General features: G+C 32.2%; 1 protein-coding gene across 4 annotated transcripts in view; it reads left to right on the plus strand.

The window, feature by feature from the left end:
* The window catches only part of LOC119833648 (nephrin-like), a 164,713-nt gene that overhangs the window by 107,752 nt on the left and 34,847 nt on the right, over nt 1-22,114 (plus strand). For all 4 annotated transcript variants that reach the window (XM_038357751.1, XM_038357754.1, XM_038357750.1 and 1 more), the window contains exons 4-5: nt 4,817-5,013; nt 19,588-19,698. In XM_038357751.1, coding sequence (XP_038213679.1) covers nt 4,817-5,013; nt 19,588-19,698 — 308 coding nt within the window. The remainder of the gene's footprint in view (nt 1-4,816; nt 5,014-19,587; nt 19,699-22,114) is intronic.

Consider the following 22,114-nt stretch of genomic DNA (forward strand, 5'->3'; position numbering starts at 1 on the left):
GACATATACACTACCACACCAATCACAATGCTGAGTCTAATACATATTGATATCGTTATCGGTATCTGCATGATTTTAGTGCATTAGTGTTCATTTTCCTACTTTAAACGCTATCGGCACATAGCCAGATTATCTAGCTTAAATTGCAGGTTTTCAATCGCGTGCTTTAAAACACTCAACTGCAATGCATTCCCATTTTAGTAACTTCATCAAAATTTTGAATCGATTCATTTTCAGATTATAGAGAATGAATTGGAATTTGAATAATTATTGTTGGTAATTTTATGTAATTCATGTTAAAGCTGACATTAGGCGGATAATATTAATTATTATTATAATACGATATTAGTAATTGAAGCGCTTACGTCTCTTACAATTATTTGTGACTTAATATTATACTGTTAATTATTCTCTAAAAAAATTTTATTAGAAAGTTATTAAAATGATTGACAGTTTTCTAATGTTTCATGCGCGGCTGGAAATACCATCTGGGGCATTTATCTTATATTAAGTTTAATCATCCTATACTAGCTGAATATATTCCATAGGCTTCAAGACCATACATTCATCACGTATGTTCGATTTCTTGAAGTTCCTTACTTTATTTCGCATTCTGCTTTTTTATTTTAAAGTCCGCATGATGTGATGGTAAGTACTACCACCGCCCATAAGCATTTGCCTTTCGCTTCTATAAAACCTCCTTACATACGACATACGAGATAAATAAATAGCTATATGGTTATAAAACAAATTCGTATGTAAAATATAGACGTGTATCGAGACGAGAGGTGGTTTCAATAAAGTTATTATAAAGAGATTTCATCGCTCAGTGGCAATATACAGGTTTCTAAAGAGCTGTCTACCATTTTAATTAAATTTCTTATAATAATAAATAAAAGATTATAAACTTAATTATTGCTTCTGAGCTTATTTATTGAATATATTGATTCATGCCTATTATAGTTAACATTATTTCATATTTTCCAATTGCAATCAGACTACGGCAAATGATCACATTGACGTCATTGCCATTTGAGGGAGTTGATCAAGTGCGAGTTGGACACGGTCTGGAAAAACGTAGCAAAAACAGATTGATCATAATTTAATTGCAGAAATTCTTCTTTAATCATCATGTCATGATGTCACATTCAAGAAATTATATTCTAAAAGGTGAACCTAACTAAGATGAACGCACTTACGAATACACATAAAGACTCTTTTTCATCGCTCAACATTAGATCCTATAACGTTCTACCACTAAAACTATCCAAAGAAGTTATTCATCAAATAACTGACGTACTGATTCATATCTCCACGGCTATATTAAACGCTCCGAGACTCAGAGCCCGCAATATGTGTACGAAAAACTGAAGTAGCTGGCATATTGCCGAAAGCTTGAGTAATGCTGACTTCTTATAGGATATATTCACTTCTTAGAGTATTTTTTTAATATATCTTTTCGAATTTTCTTTATAGAATATTATTTAAGATAGATTTTTTTTATGGTGTGTGGGAGATTAGTGCGCATAGGCACGACCTGGGCCAGCTCGCACCAGATTAGGTACCCCCACATTGTAGAGTAAGTACCGGACATCGGTTTAAAATAGTACGTACAAATGCTTTATCTATGTTGTTTTTTATGTAGATGAAAAAAAAAATTCTTAACTAAAGTAAAATAAATTTATTTTGTGTAAAGTTTGAAGAAAAGCAAAGGTACTTCAGTATAAAAATAAATTAAAAAAGCGTGTAAACTATTTTATTTCGTAAAGGCAATGTTTCATTTCAACCATTTCTTGGCAACATTTTATTTTCAGTTCTTGGGTATTTAATAGTAGAAATGTAATTTTAATCTCATGTTTTAAGTCAAAATATGACTTGTTGCTAATATCTCAAAGGATTCTAAGAGCTCTTCCTGCGAGGCATGGCCGTGTAATTCAATAAAACGCATTTGCAAGTTAAATTCCAGTTTAAATAAGGGTTTGCTTCGGAAGTTACACCTCCATTGCCGGAGATATTATTCTATAAAGCATTCAGTTTGTTGTAATTGAATTAAATATATTTTGTCAGAGGCGATACTGAAGTTTTCAAGTCGCTTGTTTGCATAATTGGCGCGAAATTCGCCGTTCGGTGTTGTTTATTTGTTTATGGAATATGAATAGAAAATTCTAGAAAAACGTTTCGCATTAAATCTCATAATTTGAATGAATATTGCATTCGTTGAGGAAAAGCTTGAAGGTACCTATTCATAATAATTATTGTTTTTCTAATACGTTATCTTCAAAATCTGTAAATTTAAGTTTACAGCAATTTAATAATTCAAAAAAAAATGTAGCTGGCGGTTTGACGTAAACGATCGATCAATTTCTATATTTCAAACAGTAATAATTATCAAATAACAATAGTTTCATTATTATTTAAGAATAAAGGTAGCTGACATGTCAATAACCACAAAAATTAATTCAGCACATATAATTAAACATCCACCGGCCGAATAATTCCACGAAAACCATACATTCAAATGCTTTTTCATGCTCGAACTGAAGTAAATGTATTGATTCACAAAATGGTTTATGTTGGCGCGGAATGCACTCGAACTGCGGTTAAGCTTACCACATAGGGTACGCACCATGCATTCGACGAATAGGTGTTCAAACATACAATGTACTGAATATGCAGATTTGGATTAAGTTTAGTACTGAACGCTGATCGAACGCGGTGTAATTTTGGATGCGAGTATAATAGCGTTAGCGCCTGCTTATTGTCCTACTGGATAGGGGAAAATTAAAGAGACCTTGTATAGATAGTGTATAGTTAATCATTTGGTTTGCTGACCAGTTCAGTGTGTGAGTGGAAAGGGATGTTTTTGTATAATTTATGAGACTATTGGATAAGTGTGTATTTCGCTAGAGGCGTACGTATAAAGACTATTTACGTGTTAAGTTTTAATGTGGTCATCGTGAATTCTTTTTTGTTTATAAATTTTTTTGTTATTTTATTAAATACTTTTTTCTATATTATGCGTTTATGTAAAGTACCAATTTTCTATAATCAACTATTTTATTGAATTATTATGTCGAAATATAAGATGAATTTGAAAAAGTGTCAAAGCTTCCAGATATTTGACATTACGTACAGGTCACCCAGATGGGGCAATAGAGATCTATTGCCGACTATGACATAAAAAAGAGTCAAATGTATTTAGTTTTTCGTTGAATCGTATAGCAAATAGTAACTCATAATAATAGAGCATCAGAGCATCAAGCAATGTAACTGAAGGTATCGTCTGATAATAAATTTTGGAAACAAAACTATGAGTGAAAAACTATGACTCAATTAGTTCGTAAAAGTGTTGTTTCGTAAGTATTATTTTTTATTCTTACACAAGTTTATCAAAATTACCATGAGATTCATAAAAATAACTGGATCCTTTAAATGGTAAGATAATTAAAGATAATAAAAAATAAGCACACAAATTTCTATAAGCACGACACAAATTCGCATACTCACACGCATACGTTACAAATATTACTCGCAGGTCAGTGTGAAAAAACAAAGAGGTTTCGAACCACGGACGAACATTGTTATTGCAATGCAGGCCATTGTTTATAAAAATCATCAATTAAATAATAAAATTTTACATTTCGCGCTGAGTTATGGAAGGCAGTAAAATCACAGTTGGAATCACAGCAGTCAGACGTCCAACGCTTCAGCGGCTCCACAATTGATAGCACTATCGTTGAAAATCCTTCTTGAATTATGACGGCTAAGCTATTGTGAGTTGCAAATGAATGGGGCAACAGGAGTACTGTTTCGTCAGTGTGTCACGTCTGTTGGAATGTCCTGAGACTTTTTGCTTTCATGATTATTTAATCTATTCGTTGCTCCTGTCAGTGTAACCTCTAGGTGAAAAGGGCTTTTTAAGTTCTGTAATGGATGTTTTCATTCACCTTTTCGAGCAGTAGTGATGTGGATAATATAAATGGAAAAATCACTTCTTCCAGTTTCCCCTGTTCAGCTGCTAAATTACTACTAATTATAACTTCTTCTCGTTTATATGTTTTTTCCCTGCTATTTATCTTCAACACATCCTGCTTATATTATAAATGCGAAAGTGTAAGGATGTGTGGGTGTTTGTTGCTCTTTCACGTAAAGACTGCTGAACCGATTGCAATGAAATTTGGTACGTAAACAGCTGGACAAGTGGAATAACATATAGGTAACATTTTATCCCGATATCCCTACGGGATATGGACCTACGTGGGTGAAACCGCGGGGCGCAGCTTGTTCATCTATAAAATTATATTTTTTTATGATCAAGTTTTATATTTGTACATTCTTGATTTTGACTCATTTTACAAAAACGACAGACTTTGAATCAACACGAATATCAAACGATTTATACTCTAAATCATAGCAATAAAAGCCGTGGATATTTTACACGTGGCGTTGGTGTAAACAAAATCATTTGAAGGACCCGCGATGTCCATACTTTGGCGTCAGTAAATGCCTCTATTACATCTGGATTAATTTGATTAATACATGACTCCATTTTGATTGTGGCCTTGCTATTTAAAATTTAATTTAGACTGAATGTTTGGTCGCATTATCATGGTATTTATATAGGTCTAAGTTATTATTGTTTTCTTTATACGGGTAGATAAGAGTCATAATGTCGAAGAAGGATGCAATACCCTGTGTATTACATTATGATAGATGGAGCAGATTAGTTTTTAATTAATTATGATTCTTTTAGTTCACTTTTAGTTTATTTAGTTCATGTTATAAGTGCAAGTCTAAGCGATCAATTCTTTTTCAGCTACGACACGCGAGTGCCAGGGCCAACCGGGCACTGGTCAGATGATACTTTCGGCGAGCGGGCACGATGGGTCGGCCTGCCCACATCATCGCTGCACGTGCGAGACATACAGTCAAGGGACAGAGCCATCTATCGGTGCCGAGTCGACTTCCAAGTATCGCCTACGAGGAATTATCGGATCGCACTGGATGTTATCGGTTCGTATACAAAGGAATTAGATACTGTAGTGATGAGAATTTCATTGTTTCAAGGAAACCTATTTATATTGGTCTCGTAGGGGGTTGTAGTTAAATATAGATAGGGTCAGTAGTCGTCGTAGGTAGCGTCAAATATAAAGTGACTATTTGATACTACCCAATTAAGTCGTATTCTACAAGTTTTATAATATAGCAGAAGGTAATATTTCCATCACAATTATTTATTTTTTATGTCATAACGAGCAACCGAGCTGGTTTTGCCTGATGGTAAGCGCCCATTAACATTCGCAGAGGTAAAAACCTAAGGCGTTAAGTATACGTTCCCTACTTTTAAGGGGTAAGGAATAAAGAAATGAATGACGGCAGGAAAGAGGGAATGGACTAAAAAAGGGTGAGGAAAAGGAAACTGGCCTACGGTTCTCCACTCACATGGTACTATTGACATGGTAATATTGCACGTTGATATTCTGTGGTGGTGTGGTACCTTCGCACCCCAATTCATGACAGAACTTGTGACTCCCACACTAAAAAACTTTAAGGTAGAAAGCTTCCTCATGTTCTTCTGTAAAATCACTCGTGTTTACCAAAATGAAAGAGGTCAAAACAACCCAAAAAACATACAGTTACAACACCAGTAAAGACGTCCTATTTTATGACACTATGTGTTCATTGTAACAACAGCACAAAACCTTATAAATTCCAACGTGCGAGAACAAAGAAGGCGCAACCTTTGAACCTTTATCATCGCCGCAAAAATTCTCAAAACTTGAAGTCTCGTACAATGAGATAAGTGTCAAGAGCTCTGCTTGTATCAAGTGTAAGGAATATCAGGTGGCCACGCATGCTGAATAACAATAGACATAGTTTAGTACATTCATGTGAATTAGTATAGCCTAGTACTTGACAGTAATTAATTCGTAGTTCACACGAATTGAGTCAGTGCCGCGTTTCAATGTGTATTAAAACACGACTTGTATATATAGTTTCTTGTAAGAAGTTTATAGAAAATGCGACTATTGGTTATTTTAGTTGTAAATAAATTAATATACAAAATGTAGGAACTAAAAATTTAAATTTTCAAAATAGGCTGGAGCTGTCTATACACTGATGTACCGACTGATTGAGTTGCTTCTCAAATATCTATACGACAAATATATAGCTGCAAGTTTTGTAATTTTTTTTACATATATATGTGTGTACCACGAGCGAAACCGGTAGTACATATTATATATATTGTGTCCAATGAGGCAGTACACAACACTATGACGGCTAGCCGCAAAATCATAGGCCAACACACATTTTATAACCAATAGTAAACTTTTCAATGTCTTATTAATTTATTGCTTTTTCAAACGTATCGCAACTTCATTTAGCCCATGATATCACGTGAACGCTTTACATAAAAGTAACGAAAGACGAAATACCTCGCAAATGTATGCCGTAGAAAGACGCTTTAAATTCTAATGTCATAGCGGAAACAATGTGAATATTTTCAGAAGGAAATGCGTGTCGTATGATGTTACCAGCAAAGATAAATGTGTTAAAAGGTTTCGTTATTTTTTCTCGTGTATACGACAAGCGAAAAGGCGTCCTAAGCCTTCTTGATTGCAGTATAACATTTATATTCTTGGAATTTTATAATGACGTCATAGGGACACTGCGTTGCATACTGTTTGGGACTTATCGTGATATATTCAGGGGCTTACTCCCGACAGTATCGAGATCTAATTCAATCGAGCTGTATTCGAGTGAACACTCAATTTACCTATCGAAAGCTAAGCCAGCACACGATTGGGCTATGGTTCAATATTAAATTATTGAATAAACTTAAATTATCATTTTATCATTCTATTGTAGGAGTCGAGCATGCTTCGGCACGATTTGGGCCAGCTCGCTCCAGAAAAGTACCACACCTCCACAGAAAACTGGCGTGAAATAATAGCTTGCTATTGTGTTTCGTACGATGAGTGAGGGAGCCAATTTCCTTCTCCTAACCCTTTCCAGTTCATTATTTCTTTCCAGTCGTCAATCCTTTCCTTATCCCTTCCGAGTCTCTGCGAATGTTCATGGGCGGTGGTGATCGTTAACCATCAGGCGAACCACCAGCCAGTGGCCCGCTGTGACATAAAAAAATATCATGTTGCTCAAAAGAAATTATATACTCGAACGATAATTTTGCCTCTATTCCGGTAATGGTTGAAGGTTAGGAATTCAAAAACGAGCCCGAATCAAAATCGAGTCGATTACGACTTGAACAGAAAATCAATGTTGGTGGTAAGGCTCCGGTTTCTAGTTGCATATTATATTTCTAGCGATATAATTTCTATGAAATGCAGATATGTCAGCAAACTAAATACTAGAATATTAATTCCTATAATCGTGTATAATCTAATATTGATAACGGAACAAATACAGAACGTCTGTTTGTATCAATTAGACCTTTGATTTATAATAACGTTTACATACACGCTTTAAAATTCAATCCGTTTTTGTAAAAATAATAATTTAAAGGATGAAATAATTAATAACTTATTGAGGGACGGTGCTCAAGTCAATAAAATAATAAGGCTTATAATACTACAAGAAGCATAAGAAATAAATTTGGTTGAATATTTATTACAGCTAGAGAAATAAATTCCGTGGCAACAACTGAATGAAATGTCAAAATAATACAACAATATTTGGAGTGGCATAAATAACAATTATTTGATAGTGTTCTGTCCAATTTATCAATATCCAATGATTAATATTTCAGTGACACTCTTGTAAATGACGACTTCAAACTAATTTTGTTATCTGTGTTGCCTTATAATAATACTTGTGCAAATTTTCCTTTTGAGTATAAGCAATTTTTTCTATAACATTTAACTCACTGTTGAAGTAAGTCCTGGAATAATGATGTTTATACAATAATTTTAGGAGAACTTAAATGATATTATATAATTATTATGTATGTATTATGTAGATCATTATTACAGAAACTACAACGTCAAAATCTAAAAATCTCTTTTTATACCGGTTTCACTTAAGGAGGAGTATTTATTACATCAAAATTGTTGACTGAGTGAATAAATAGGGTTACATTGTAGTCTTTTGTTAACAACTGACATGAAAAAAGGAGGAGATTGTCAATTCTACTGTATTATTTCATCGACTGGGAGAACCGATTTTGATGATTCTTAATTTATTTGAAAGCTGAAAGTGTCTCTTTTAAATTTTCTACTTCTGACAATTAGAAGATAGCTGAATTTATTATAATAATTATTTTAAACTCATACATGCAATGATTAATGTTAGTGATACTTAAATTCAAAATAAGCTACATACGTATGGTACAAGATAAGTACATAAAAAGTCAATTCTATGACACTCGAATGACAGTAAGAGGCGGAATAAAACCTATGATATAATTTTAACACTTCAAAGTTAAATCAAATAATGAAGCAATCAACATAATAAAGGCCTCATCAAACAAATGAAAGCTTATTTTTTCTTATAAGAAATAAGCTAAAAACAAGGGACCAGAGACTCGGGTAATCACGATAAAACAGAAATAGCGATAAAGTTGACCCTTCTTTATCCTGATATCAACGCGGAAATTTCATACCAGAATAGTGTAAGAGCTGGGGCTTAAAATAAATTGCATTTGATCCGAAACGTTGGTTATTGAATGGATAAAGATAGTGGGTTGTGGCAGGCATATATCGGAAATGGTATATTGTTTAGAAATCAATAATTCACGTTATTACATTTTTTTAAAGGATTTCGTGTGTTAGAAATGTTCACGTCACACAATGTACGAAACATTGTGTGACGTGATCACACAACATTCGCAAAAAAACATCGCATCTTGAGTTTTTTGATTACATAATATCTATTTATTGAATTGAAATAAACATAAATATGATCTTATCATAAGTTCTTATCCTAAGCATTTTAGACAAATATATTCTCAATTAATGTAAGTCCTTGTTAATATAATTAACAAATCAATTAATCAATAGTTTTGGTGTTTTTTGCAAAGCAAATATTTAGTAATTCCACGTTGAAAGACTGAATTCTGAGTGTCTGTGATAATGTTCGTTAGCTCTTAGATTATTCTCTATAGAATTATATCTAGATGATTTAAGTTTTCCCAAGAACAATAAAACGTGGATAGGAAAATTAAAATTTTATTGCGATAGTACCCAAAGTGTATCGGACTATCTGAGATGTATGATAAGACAAACCCTTTTCTATTTTATTATTCAGTTCAAACTTCGATGATACCCATCTCCGCTCTTAAATTATTTTATAGATATTCTTTTAGTTTTTCTCCTTTATTACTTTTAAACTTTGAGAATAAAAGGAATGTTTTATTATTAAATCATATTTTATAGTATTTTTTACTAGTTCTGAAGTATGTATGTAGTATGTTTTAAATGTAATTTGAATTCTGAATTTTCTGAGCAATAAGTAATATGATTTCTGTGCCTTAACTTTTATACTTTCCGTATTACTAAATCTATTAATAATAATATCGTTTAATCAAGCGAGCGAAACGAACCCTGTACTATCATACATTTAATTGTACTCTTTACAGATAAACTATGACACAAATAGGTTTAGACGTTGATACAGCATTTTTTTATAACGTGTATATTTTTATCAATCTTAAAAAGAAAATTTTATCCACATATAACCACAGAAAGATTGACGAATATGCTAAGAATATTCGTGAACCCTCCGAAAGCTTAAAAAAAACACAATATAAATCCAATAAACCCACAACTTATTCAACGCATTTATAAATTACAAACTTCACACGTTAAGTCCAAGAGCTAACACGAAATAGTTTTAAGCGGACTTATAACACATACTATGCAGCGGTACTCAACAAATTTTATCACACTTAACGTGGCGACGTCGTAATTTATACAACACACTCCGGTTCAAGCGCTGCTGGTATCCAGGCGACGAAAATCCAACCTTAACGTGAGGTTCCGATAACATGCCTTGAATGGCAGTGTATCCTGCATCAGCATTCCGAACAATTTTCTACTTTAAAATTATAACACCTTTGAGATAGCGATTTTGTGGAATCCAGGTTAAATAGAGACAAGATGTTGTGCTGGCGGATGTATTCCTAGGTTAATGTTATGCATATAAAGCTAATAAGTATGTGATAGACACGAACGTTTCGTGTCTAATATAGATTCAACCCTATATGCAATTTTATAGGATATTTCACGTATGCAAACTTTTATAAATAAAATCTTGCTAGACGTAGCTAATTATAAATGTTATGAAAGAAAAATAAATACAAAAGCAGTGGTTACAAATACGGTATCTGATTTAATATACCCTGATATTACGAAAAGTTAGTTTTCCTTTGACAGAACAGAAAATCAAATTGAAAATCAGTTTCTTTTAAGTTTTAAAATAACTTGTTTACCCATTACGTCATGCTATAACTGGGGATAGCTTGAAACTCTAGTCGTATATCATTATTAGGAAACGGGACCATTTGCCTTCCTCTTAATTTAGCATATCTCTAATTCTTATTTATGTATGTGGTATTTAATCTCACGAAAATGCTTTGCTATTAAACAAAACCAGATTTCCGAGAAGCGCCACGCTGTTTTAAGTAGGTACGCTTTATTGAAATTGTTTTTAGAAGAACATTATTACAATAATAATGCGATATTTGAAGAATGTTAATATTTAAGAATATAGTTCTATTACACGAACCCGTGGAGGATGATCATTTCTTGTAATCAATTAAAAGAAAAGATGAATAACTAATATTGAAAATAAATATTGAGAATCAATTATAGTCGACATTATGTGTTTTGACGCATGCTTTTACGCAAATAAATCATGTTTCATATTCATTAATATCCCTGTTTAAAAATGTTGCCTGAGTACAGACATAAGAATAGATCAAAGGTTTATATTGAAAGTAAAGATTATTGAGATATTGGAGACATTATGGATTGTGGAATACATAAGCATTATCTTTTAAATACGTTCGTTATTCAAATATCGCCTACGAAGACGAAATCCTGTTTATTTAACTTTCACTACTTACGAGTTCTATCATAAGAAGTAATAAGTACCCAAGAAGCGTCTAAAAATTCATGAACTCGCCTAACCCCAGTTCTTACAATATTCTCTTTTAATTAAAACAAAAACTTCGTGTTATCATCTTCATTTAAAAGAAGCGTATTCTAAGCCGCCATGATAGCCGACCGTCTGTAACGTACACCCTAAGCCTTATCCCAATGAAATCAACGCTGGGAATTTTACGAGTAATTCCCAAGGAAAACTTTTGTTTTTTGTTTGGACAACAACTTTTTTATTGACGGAAATAAAGAACATTGGACTTTTGTTTGATCTTGTTTTTCTGTTGCGAGGGATGATTAAAACCTGTCTTGTTTTATAAATGCAAGTTCATTTGTTTTCGTTTTGATAACCTCGTATCTAACTTTATAAGATATTCTGTTCTTGGGAATTTAACACAATTGTTATTATTATAGGCCTTTTTGTGCGATATTTCATCTTAAAAGAAATATTTGCATAAATTGCATGCAAAAAATAAAGATTTTGGGGATTTTTTTGTGATTTCCACTATACGGGAGGATGATGTTCTAGTTAGTTCATTAAGCTTAAGACTTGAAAAGAAATATGTGTCTATGTATTACAAAGTTCCATTTTTTAATAATTTAAGGTTGTGCACAGTTTCTTTTTATCAATTGGTTACATTACTAACAATAACCATTTTGAAAATAACTACGTCTATTTTACATAGTTTTATGAATTCTTAAATAGGTAAGTACTCAAACTTCCAAATTTACTTCTAATTTAAAAATTATTTCTAATCGAGTAAAGAACGCAAAAAACACCGTAGTCACGTTACGTTAACAAAACTGCGATCAGAATATCTTGCAACATTATCAATATTTAATGCGCCGCAAACACGACACTGAATCCCACGAGAATCGACTGAAAATTTAAAATAAAAACTCCTTTCACCGCATTTCTAGCAGACATCCGAAACTGCATTTACAACAAACTGGAGCGCATATAAAATGAAATTTCTACACCGTTCCATAATATATGAGTTTTAGATATCGAGGCCAGCGGATTCCACCGTCCTAACAAAACCGCATACTGTTACATTTGTTAAACACAGCGTCATAAGGGTTCATTTATTGCGCCCCCGAATTTTATTGGGGTACGTATAATGGGGGACAAATGCACACCAACTCGCGACTTATGTACATATGTAAATAAAATCTGTGAGTCAGATTTCGGTGAAATGTGGCAAACGTTAAATTTGTGATCTCTAAGAAGTCTCTCCGCCACATTAGGTCGGTTTTGTGATCTTCATATTATTTATATGTTGTACTTTATATTACGATCTTCGCGTTTGAAATTCTCGTTTTATGTACTTGTTTATGTTTTTTATCACATTTCTTCATGTTTTTTACGAATATAATATCAGATACTTTGCAGAATTTTCTTTTGAACTAACTTATTTATAGGATTCTATTAGTAGATAAGAGAGTTCAAAAGAAAATTCCGTCACTACCCCGGTACTGCTACGTGGTGATGAGCAGTTAACAGAACACATAGGAAGATAGACAAGTACTCATTAAGTTAGTTAAATAAGGTGATTTAACGTATTCGTTTATGTGTATTTTTTTTAATTTAAACCTACATAATATAAATGTTGTCTTATTTTAAATCTATCTAAATATTATACAAATCCTTTTAAAAACAGAAGCTTAAATTACATTGTTTTAATAAATGAAAATGAATAGATAATAACATAATTTATTATACTTTATATCAATATAAAGAACATATAAAATGTTCAAAAGCAAAACAGAAGGTACGTAAACCTCGAAAATCAAGCCCCGGAATGTAATCAGATTTAAAACTGTTCATTTCTCATAATTCACTCGTGTAGCGCATGTATCGTTTTAAAATTATTATGGAAATCACGTCGCTCCGTGCTTTTAATGAAACTCTGCTAACATTTTTAAAACATACAGCGCCTTTTGAATTCCTCTAGTAACATTATCTGGTATTACGACATGCCCTTTCAAATGAACTTTACAAACGTCCGACGGAATAACAAAATACGACAAATTTGAAACTCCCTGAATCAGATTCAATTTATAGTTCGGCTAACTCAAAATCGGTCTCGTATATACAATAAGCGACACTGTCAGAGTAGAACTGTAAGTTTGTTGTGCATCAATGTGTAATGTAAGAACTATAAATTTCTATTGGGAGACGGTAATCTCTAATGTTTATGGGGAATTGTGTGAAAATTGAAGGTAGTTTTGATATGTGCTTTTCTTAAATAACGTCAACTTGTTCCAGTCTTATAGTGATTGATATAGGTTAGAAGCGATATCATAATTTATAAGTTGCGTTATGTAGTGTTATATATAAATGGGAAGGTGTGAAGAAGTGAAGTGAGGAGGAAGTGGAATAAAAGTTTTACGTTATATATATCATAGTATGAAGTCACATGTGGAGATTACGTATGGAAGTTGAAATAACGTGAGTTCTTGAACAAATTTACTCAAATTTTAGATTGAAGTTCATACATTTTACTAATTTCAATGCACGAATTCAATATGTACACTTTCTTATTCTATGACTAGTTGTTCCTAAAAAACAATATTGAGGACATTTAATATCAACACTAATATTATAAAGAGGAAGAATTGGTACTTTTGTTTGTTTGTATTGGATGAACTCAAAACTACTAGACCGATGAGAAATTTTTGAAAGAATAGAAAAAATTTGATCACAAGGCATATAGGCAGGTAGCAACGCCTAGCCTCTCGGCCATCCGTGATCCTGCCACAGTAATCGAATTTCTTCTACTCTTTCGGTTTCATGTGCCTAAGGGGCACCCCACGCCATTTTCTACTCTTTCAAAAATTTCTCATTTATAAAGCATTTCAATGCTATAAAACTAAAAATTAAATACTAGACCGATTTAAAAAAATATTTCACCGTTACAAAGCTGCAACCTCGGCGCCATAGTCTATATATGTACCACGAGCGAATCCGGGGCGAACTGCTTGTCTTATATGATATTGTTGTTTATAAGAATTGAAACGATCACGTCTCGTTTTCGTTATACGAGTCTATCCTCGTTCATACTGAAATATGATCTACACAAAAAAATTTAAAACCATCGCACACTCAATTTGATAAATTGGCAATTCTAAATCCAGACTACTACAAATAGTACTAGCTCCGGCTAGCAAACTTAGTTTAGGTTTACGTCTATCCTAAATCAATTGCTTACACAGCGGTGTTTCGAAGGTTTTCTTTTAAATTAATTTACCGAACTAGACGTTAGAAAATTACTTCAAGTGATCAAAAATAAAAATACATTTTTTCTCTATTGCTTATTGTAGAAGTATTTAAACGTTATTTATAAGTGCTTACAGTTTGTAGTTTTATGCAAGAAGTGGTAGTTTTTGAAAAAGGCGTAAAAGATCTGTCAAGTGAGTATTCCATACGGTAACGTTTTATAATGCATTGCTTCATATTAAAATACTAGCTGCGCCCCGCGGTTTTACCCGCGTAAGTCAGTATGCCTATATGTTATTCTATTGTCCAGCTGTCTACGTGCCAAATTTCATTGCAATCGGTTCAGTAGTTCTTACGTGAAAGAGCAAACACACACGCATCCTAATAAACTTTCACATTTATAATATTAGTAGGATAGGATAGTAGGATTAGTAGGATTAATCACATTTACGAATAATTTGATTGGAGAACTGTTGCAATGCGAAGTTATACTAAATTATTGGAAAGCAATGTCTAAGTGTGTAAATTTTACGAATAATCACTTTTAAGTTTATTTATTATCATTCGACAAATATTTTTATTGGTAGGTAGATGTTTTTATCGGACCGATTTTATCAGAGCAGATTCATATTTCAACAATTAAATATAATTTTTGTGGAATAAATTGATTGAAATCAGTAATAAATGGGGAAAGCGATACGTTTCTAACTTAGATTAATGATTATTATTTTTCTATCTTTAATTTTTAGTAAACGATGATTTTAAATTTATTTATTAGGTTAAAATTCAAATTTGTTATTATTTAAAATTATAACAATTTAACATAAAACAATTTCCCCTTACTTTTTCAAATAAATTTCACATTAAACATATTTAACTATCAATTTAGTACAATAACTAGACGCTCGTCTCGGCTCCGCACGGATAACAAGTTTCCTATTTTATCTCAAGGGAGCATTTAATTGGGATAATATAAAGTCCTATCACCCAAGTCAGCTCATATCCTGTATTTGTAGTTTCAACGTGATTGACGGATAAACATGCAAACAAACACACATTTATAATATTAGTGTGACGTCATAATTTTGAGAATAAAATTTTGAGGACCTATTAGGTCTTGATCTTGGACCTTTTTACATATAACCGTATCTTTCAGTCACTGGTGTGACCTGCGTTCTGGGAAAATCGCTTGAAGGCTTTTCATGATAAGTATTCTTATCTTGAGACACCTGTTCTCAATACAATCGGTAAAATACTCGTGTATTCATCATTCCCTCACAGAATCTCTTTATTGATGAGGGCAGATTTTACGTTAAAAGTAGGCCTGTTTTTATACACGGTTTATTATATGAACCGGTTGCGGAATAAAATGGACCTTATTGTTTGTGATTTTAATTTAGCTAAAAGGAAATTGGAATATAACGAGACGCATTAATTAAAACCGCCTCAATATACAAAACGTATGTTAAATTTTTAGAGTTTTTTATTTTATATTTACAACAGAATACATATTCATGTTTAATTAATTATTAAAATTTGCTTTATGTATTTTGGATGATATGTTAAGCTCTTATCATATTTTCAACAGACTTGAAATAGGAGGAGTTTTTTTATACGACTGTATGTTTTTGTGTTCGCTACTTCATAACTGCTTACTGGGTGAGCTGATTTTTATTTGAAAGCACCTTTTTCACCACTCATGTTGATACATTTAATATGCTTCATTTGGTCTGGTTCTGACATATTTAAGATTGGTTTTGTAATATATAATTATTTAGATTAAAACGCTTGTGACGCTATGAAACTGCTTACGTCAAACGAGCTCTATTGAAATGTAACACAAAAAATTAATTTTAAATACCATAATATTAAAGCAAAAGCAGTGGTGGCTCAGTGGTGAGAACCTCGGACTTCAAAATCGATAAGTCGGGGTTCGAGACCGGGCGAGCATGCAGGAAATAAATTGATTTTTCAATTTATCTGCACATGTGTATAACATCACCACTGCTTAAAACGGTGAAGGAAAACATCGTAAGGAAACCGGCATGTACAAGAATCAAAAGTTCGACGATATGAGGCATCTGCCAACCCGCACTTGGCCAGCGTGGTGGATTATGGTCTGAACCCTCATAGGAGGCCTGTGTCCCAGCGTGATGATATTAAAATAATAACGAACCATTTTGACCCTTAACTGAAATATGCATATAACCAAATAGGTGTTAATGTTTATTTTTTTATAGGTCACGTACTTAACTGAGCGAAAGGTACAATTTCCATCATTCATTGAAACACCTTTTTCAAGACATTTATTTACGATAATAGAATGTGGATGAATGCGGACCCATGCTTACAACAGCCCAATGATGATGATATTATCATGCTCAATAGTAGAAATTGTTGTCCCACATTGCTTTGTATGTGTAGTTTCTTCATATTTATATTATGCCCCGGCTCCGCCCGGGTTTATCGTAATTGTAAACTATCATATCTTTAAATTGAATCAAACTGCACATGGGGTTCAAATTGCATTAAAATCGGTTGAGCAGTTTAGGAATCCATCGTGGATATAGTAAAGTGAGACATAATTTATGAATATTAAGATTTGGAACATTTAAGGTTCATTATATAAGCTATATTTTATTGTAAACTTTAAAATCCATTCAGCAGTTTTTACGTGAAAGGATAATAAGAATCCATCCATCCGTGCTTATAAACCTTCGTGTTTATAATATTACTACCTAGGATTAAATAAATAGCGATGGAAATTTCAATCAATGAATGCTTACAAAGAGGACATGTTTAACTTCACCCCGAACCGTTACAGAAATCGAGACTCGAACAAAAAGCGTTTACGACTTCCATAATCGCACATGTAAATCAACATTTTAATAATCCAGCCGCATAATTATAGCGTTTACAGAAATTCCCATTTATGCCGGCACGTACGGAACAATGAGGCGAGCATCTGTTCATTTCGGTAAGCGATATCGTAGCGGGAATGACTATGAAAGCATCCAATGATTGCCCGGATCCTTCTCAACACTCGTATCATCAAACCTTTTGTTTCGACTGAACGAAAACATTTTCATTTCCTCGTCCCCTGGCTTGTTTATCCACAATTTGGTAAAGCCCGCCACCGATTTCAATTTGATTGTGATGAGTACCCTATGTTGTGATTTTAAATTGAGCGTTTGTTATACATTTTGACTTTTTTATATCCCACTTTGTGTATAAAAGATCGTTTGTATTTTAGTTACTAGAGGACGTAGGCAGTCTGCTTAGGATAACACAAGAAATTAAGTCCAAATCACGAGACCTTTTTTGGTTAAATAATATAATATACGAGTTTTTCAATTAAAGTATCAAAGAGTATGTCTCCTTAATATTAAACTTCTAAGTGAAAAACTCGTACATAATATCATTTAAAATTATTATCAAGTATAGTATGTCCTACCACATGTATGATCGCGGTGTAAAATTAGATTTTTACTAATAAGGAAATAAAGGAAGAAGTCCTTTATATTCACAGCACATTATAATCTGTTACCAAATTGCAAAAAACACAAGATTTTTATTAGCTCTTTGCTTTAGATTTTTTTTTTTTTTATCAAATCAAGCTCAATTAATTCCATGTCCTAATTTGAAAGATTTTCTTCTTTGCATGAAATATATTTATTTACATTTTGACTATTTTCTTATTAAATTCATCATACCCATTCCGTGATTAAATTTAAATCTATCCCTTTCGCATATTAATTTAAACATAAATCCATTCCTGAACAATGACAAAATATGGGTATCAACTCAACATTAAACACGCTTATAAAATCACGTCTAAAATAAACGTTTGCATGTATTTAACTCTCAGTTATTCAAGAAATATAATCTTAATTACAATTTAACAGACGACAGGCGCCGACAATTTAGTATGCCTTTAGAATTAACTTCAAAGATCTTAGGTGCCACTTTATTAAACGTTTAATTTTTATGTCCTATATAATGCCCTTGGCACCAACGAGTGGAATTGAAATACCTACAAAGTTGCAAGTATTATTAAACATTGCAATGCTTTTAGATTTTTTCTCTGAACTGGGGACTAATTAAGTTAAAACTATTAATTAATTAGAAGTATGAGCGAGAATAGTACGTAAATGAAATACGGCAGCATTGAGTCATGAAAAGTCTGGAATTTATTTTATCCGTTGATAATATTGATGCGGTTTGAAATAGACGGATTTATATAGAAACGAAATAAAATTATTAATCCGATACCTCCTTGTTTTTCCTGTTCGCCTGGTGTTCGATCATTTTATCTGTCATCATTTATCATATCAGTTTATAAACATTTATTTATTGGATTTTTATTTTGAACAAATATGAAATATGTTTCATTGCAGACATATTGAGTGCTTAAAGTATTATTAGTGCAATGTTTAATCGGTTTTATATATTGTGCTTTATTTTCACATAGAAACTTTTCTTAAATATATGAGAAAAATTAAAAGGTACTATCAAACATTTTTCGATTCTTCTTAACCAAAGTTCGGAAGGTTCTCAATTGTATTGTTTAGGATACTGTTGTCATTTGGTCCCTTTTAAGAATCTGGAGTGATACAGCTCTCCCTAACATAAAATCGACAAATAAACATTTTGGTTTCGTACCCTGATCTATCTTATAGTACAATACGGTACTTGATCCTTAGCCAAGTTTAATTATAAATCTCTTAAAAGGTAAGAGTATAGGATCTTAGATAGTTAAATAAAATCAGTATTATATTTGACGTAAGCGTTATATTTAAGACGTTTAAAAACACGTTAAGATAAGACCGAAAGAGAGAAGAAGAGAGACAGAAAGAGAATGATATATACCATGTAATCCATACCATTCCATTAACTTGAAATGTTTACATTTTTAATTAATTTAAGAAAATAGTGTTTAAAATAATCTTCATAATATTGATTTGGTATATCAAATAAATACAATGCTGTAGTTGTGGATATTTTAATGACAAATATATTTTGATCACCGTTTTCAATTTTGAAGTAACGCCTTAGCTTGACATAAGAAGTCAAATCCTTGCAAATCACAACGAAAATATGGTACACAAAATAAAAATTCGTAGCCCGAATACATAACGCCGATATTAACATACCACGCACCGACATTTTTTATAATAAAACGATTTTTATTCATCCTAAATCACCTCGCCGCAGAATAAACAACTGTTTAACATAACAAACGTTTTTCAGAGCTACCATCTAAGCCGGTGATCTTTGATGAATTCGGCAAAGAAATAACCGGAGTTGCAGGCCCTTACAATGAAGGAGGTGACTTTAAACTTATTTGCTCCGTGACGGGGGGTGAGTACATTGACTATTTCAGTTTGTTTAATAACAAAGCATAAGTGTATTGTACTATATATTTTTCCCCCAAATTATTTATGTGTAGAATAGATCTACTAAAATTCTTTCACATTATGAGTACCACTCGACTTGTGTCATTAACATAATGTTGTTATATATTTTAACTTGTTTTCCATCCTAAGTCGAAATAAATGCATATTATTCTATTTGCGGAGGGGTAACGGAATCTTAATGTGACGGAACAGACTGTGAATTATGTTATACTTCTGGAAGTATTATGTACATTGACAATTGTTTTTTAGTGTTTTGCTTTACACAACAGAGGTATCAAATATGATACAATAGCAATGTGACACAAAAATACGTTGTGTCATTATCGCCTTATTTGTAAATACGATATTTTTTGAGCTTAGAATTGTATTATAGATAAAAATGTACAAAAATAAATGTATTTTTTGCCACGATAATGTACTCTTCAAGGACTATTTGTAAGACTTAGTTGAAATAGCCTCAAATATTAAAGAAAAGAAAGTCCGCTGGGATCGCTGAGTCAATGTTAATCTTAAGATGGCGTCCTTCAAAATTGCTGTCATTTACACACCGAGCAGTGTAAGGTGAAATTTAACATCCAATGTTAAGAATGATATAGGTCCTTTTAAACTTCAGATTGTAGTGGCTAAGTTAAATGCCAATTAGCTTGTGATGTTTTTTTTTTTCAATTTTACTTTCGGAAGATATCTATGCTACACTAAATTCAAAAAAAAATCTAGCACGAAAAACAACAGGAAACCTTTTTAATAAGTTTCAATCTTCAATTCATACGTTCTCGTATTCCTAGAAAATTATAAATATCTAATAAAGATGTTAATAATAATCATTCTATCCCATTACAATAAATCGTCGTATTCAACCTCAAATATTGCATTAGCTTCAATAGAGTTACATCAAAAATACTATTCCGATGTCAAAAAAATCCCTCTAATGTGTATCGAATACAGATGAAATAGTCCGAGGAGTAATTCTATAGAAACAAACCGAAATAATCCGCTTCAATCCACTTGATGGACATTATACGTAAAAAGCTGCTCACACTTATTTTCCTTTATTCCTTTCATAAAGGTCAGGATATAATATTGCCCCGTATTTTGATAGAATCATTAGCCTGATAAGCAAATGTTGTGTTATACAGTATGGCAAAATATTATATCGAAATCGATTTATGATATGATATGATATGATACCTATCAATAACATGTGGCGTAACATACGCAATGTCTTGATAGGAAAATCTGTAATGTCTTATTTAATATTTGTTATGGAATTAAATGTGTAGATCGCTGGACTGTTATAGTAATATATTTAGTTATTAACGATCAATTATATATTATGATAAAATTATAATTTCGGTGATATTATATAACAAAAAATGTTGAGCAATTAATTGTATTTAATGAAATGACTGTAAAAATATTATATTGTATCGTATGCAGACATATACTTGCTCCGACAGATTCAAAACGCAATTTGATATGAACGCAACATATCTATTGCTCATAATATCATTTCATAGCAGCTAACTACACTGATATACAGTTCAAAGTTTATTTGCGTGTATCAGTGGGTAAAATCTATTTTATTGAATGACAATGTTATTTGGCTAGCGCCGCGTGGCGCAGCCCGTATTGGCGTCGAAACTCATGGATCGACATTATAGCTCTCATGTCAAGAACTACTTATATCAATGAAGATAAATGGTCGAATATATAACGGAAAAGTGTATCACAAAGTTCTTAGTGCAAGCAAGTTGAATTGAAATGATTGATGACACGTAATTATGCCAAGTACTTAACTACGTTTGAAATGTTTCAACAGTATTAAGTTTTGATATATTGTTTGATAAAACCTGTTCATGTAGCCAGTGATTTTCATGTTAGTTTTTATATTAACGTTTATGTTTTCAGGCTTTTGTGCCAATTCACAATGTGTTTATATAAAGTATTATGAAGGAAGTTCTGGTTCGAGATTTTTTGTTGTATTTATTTGAATGTGTATGGATGTTGTTCTCGAAAAGAATAACCATTGTATGCATATGTATAACAAGTTTTGTTGCTAAAATTGCGTATTACATTTTCTTGTTTGATTAGTCAGTTATTACTATGCTCGCTGTGTGTAACTTTTTTATACTTTTATATGAGACTGCATCTCGAATTTTTTATGTACCATTTCGACCGATTCTTGAAAAGTGTATAAAGTTTGAATTTTAGAATAGAATTTTAGAATCTTCTAAAGAATTAGAGAAGGGTTGCGTACAAACATTCAAACTTACAAGTGAAGTCGATAAATACTTAGTCTGGCCATAAATACTGTTACACTTAATTATAAAAAAATATTACATTTGAATTTCGAATCTGTC

Source organism: Zerene cesonia, chromosome 17 (assembly GCF_012273895.1).
Source record: "Zerene cesonia ecotype Mississippi chromosome 17, Zerene_cesonia_1.1, whole genome shotgun sequence".
Lineage (NCBI taxonomy): Eukaryota > Metazoa > Arthropoda > Insecta > Lepidoptera > Pieridae > Zerene > Zerene cesonia.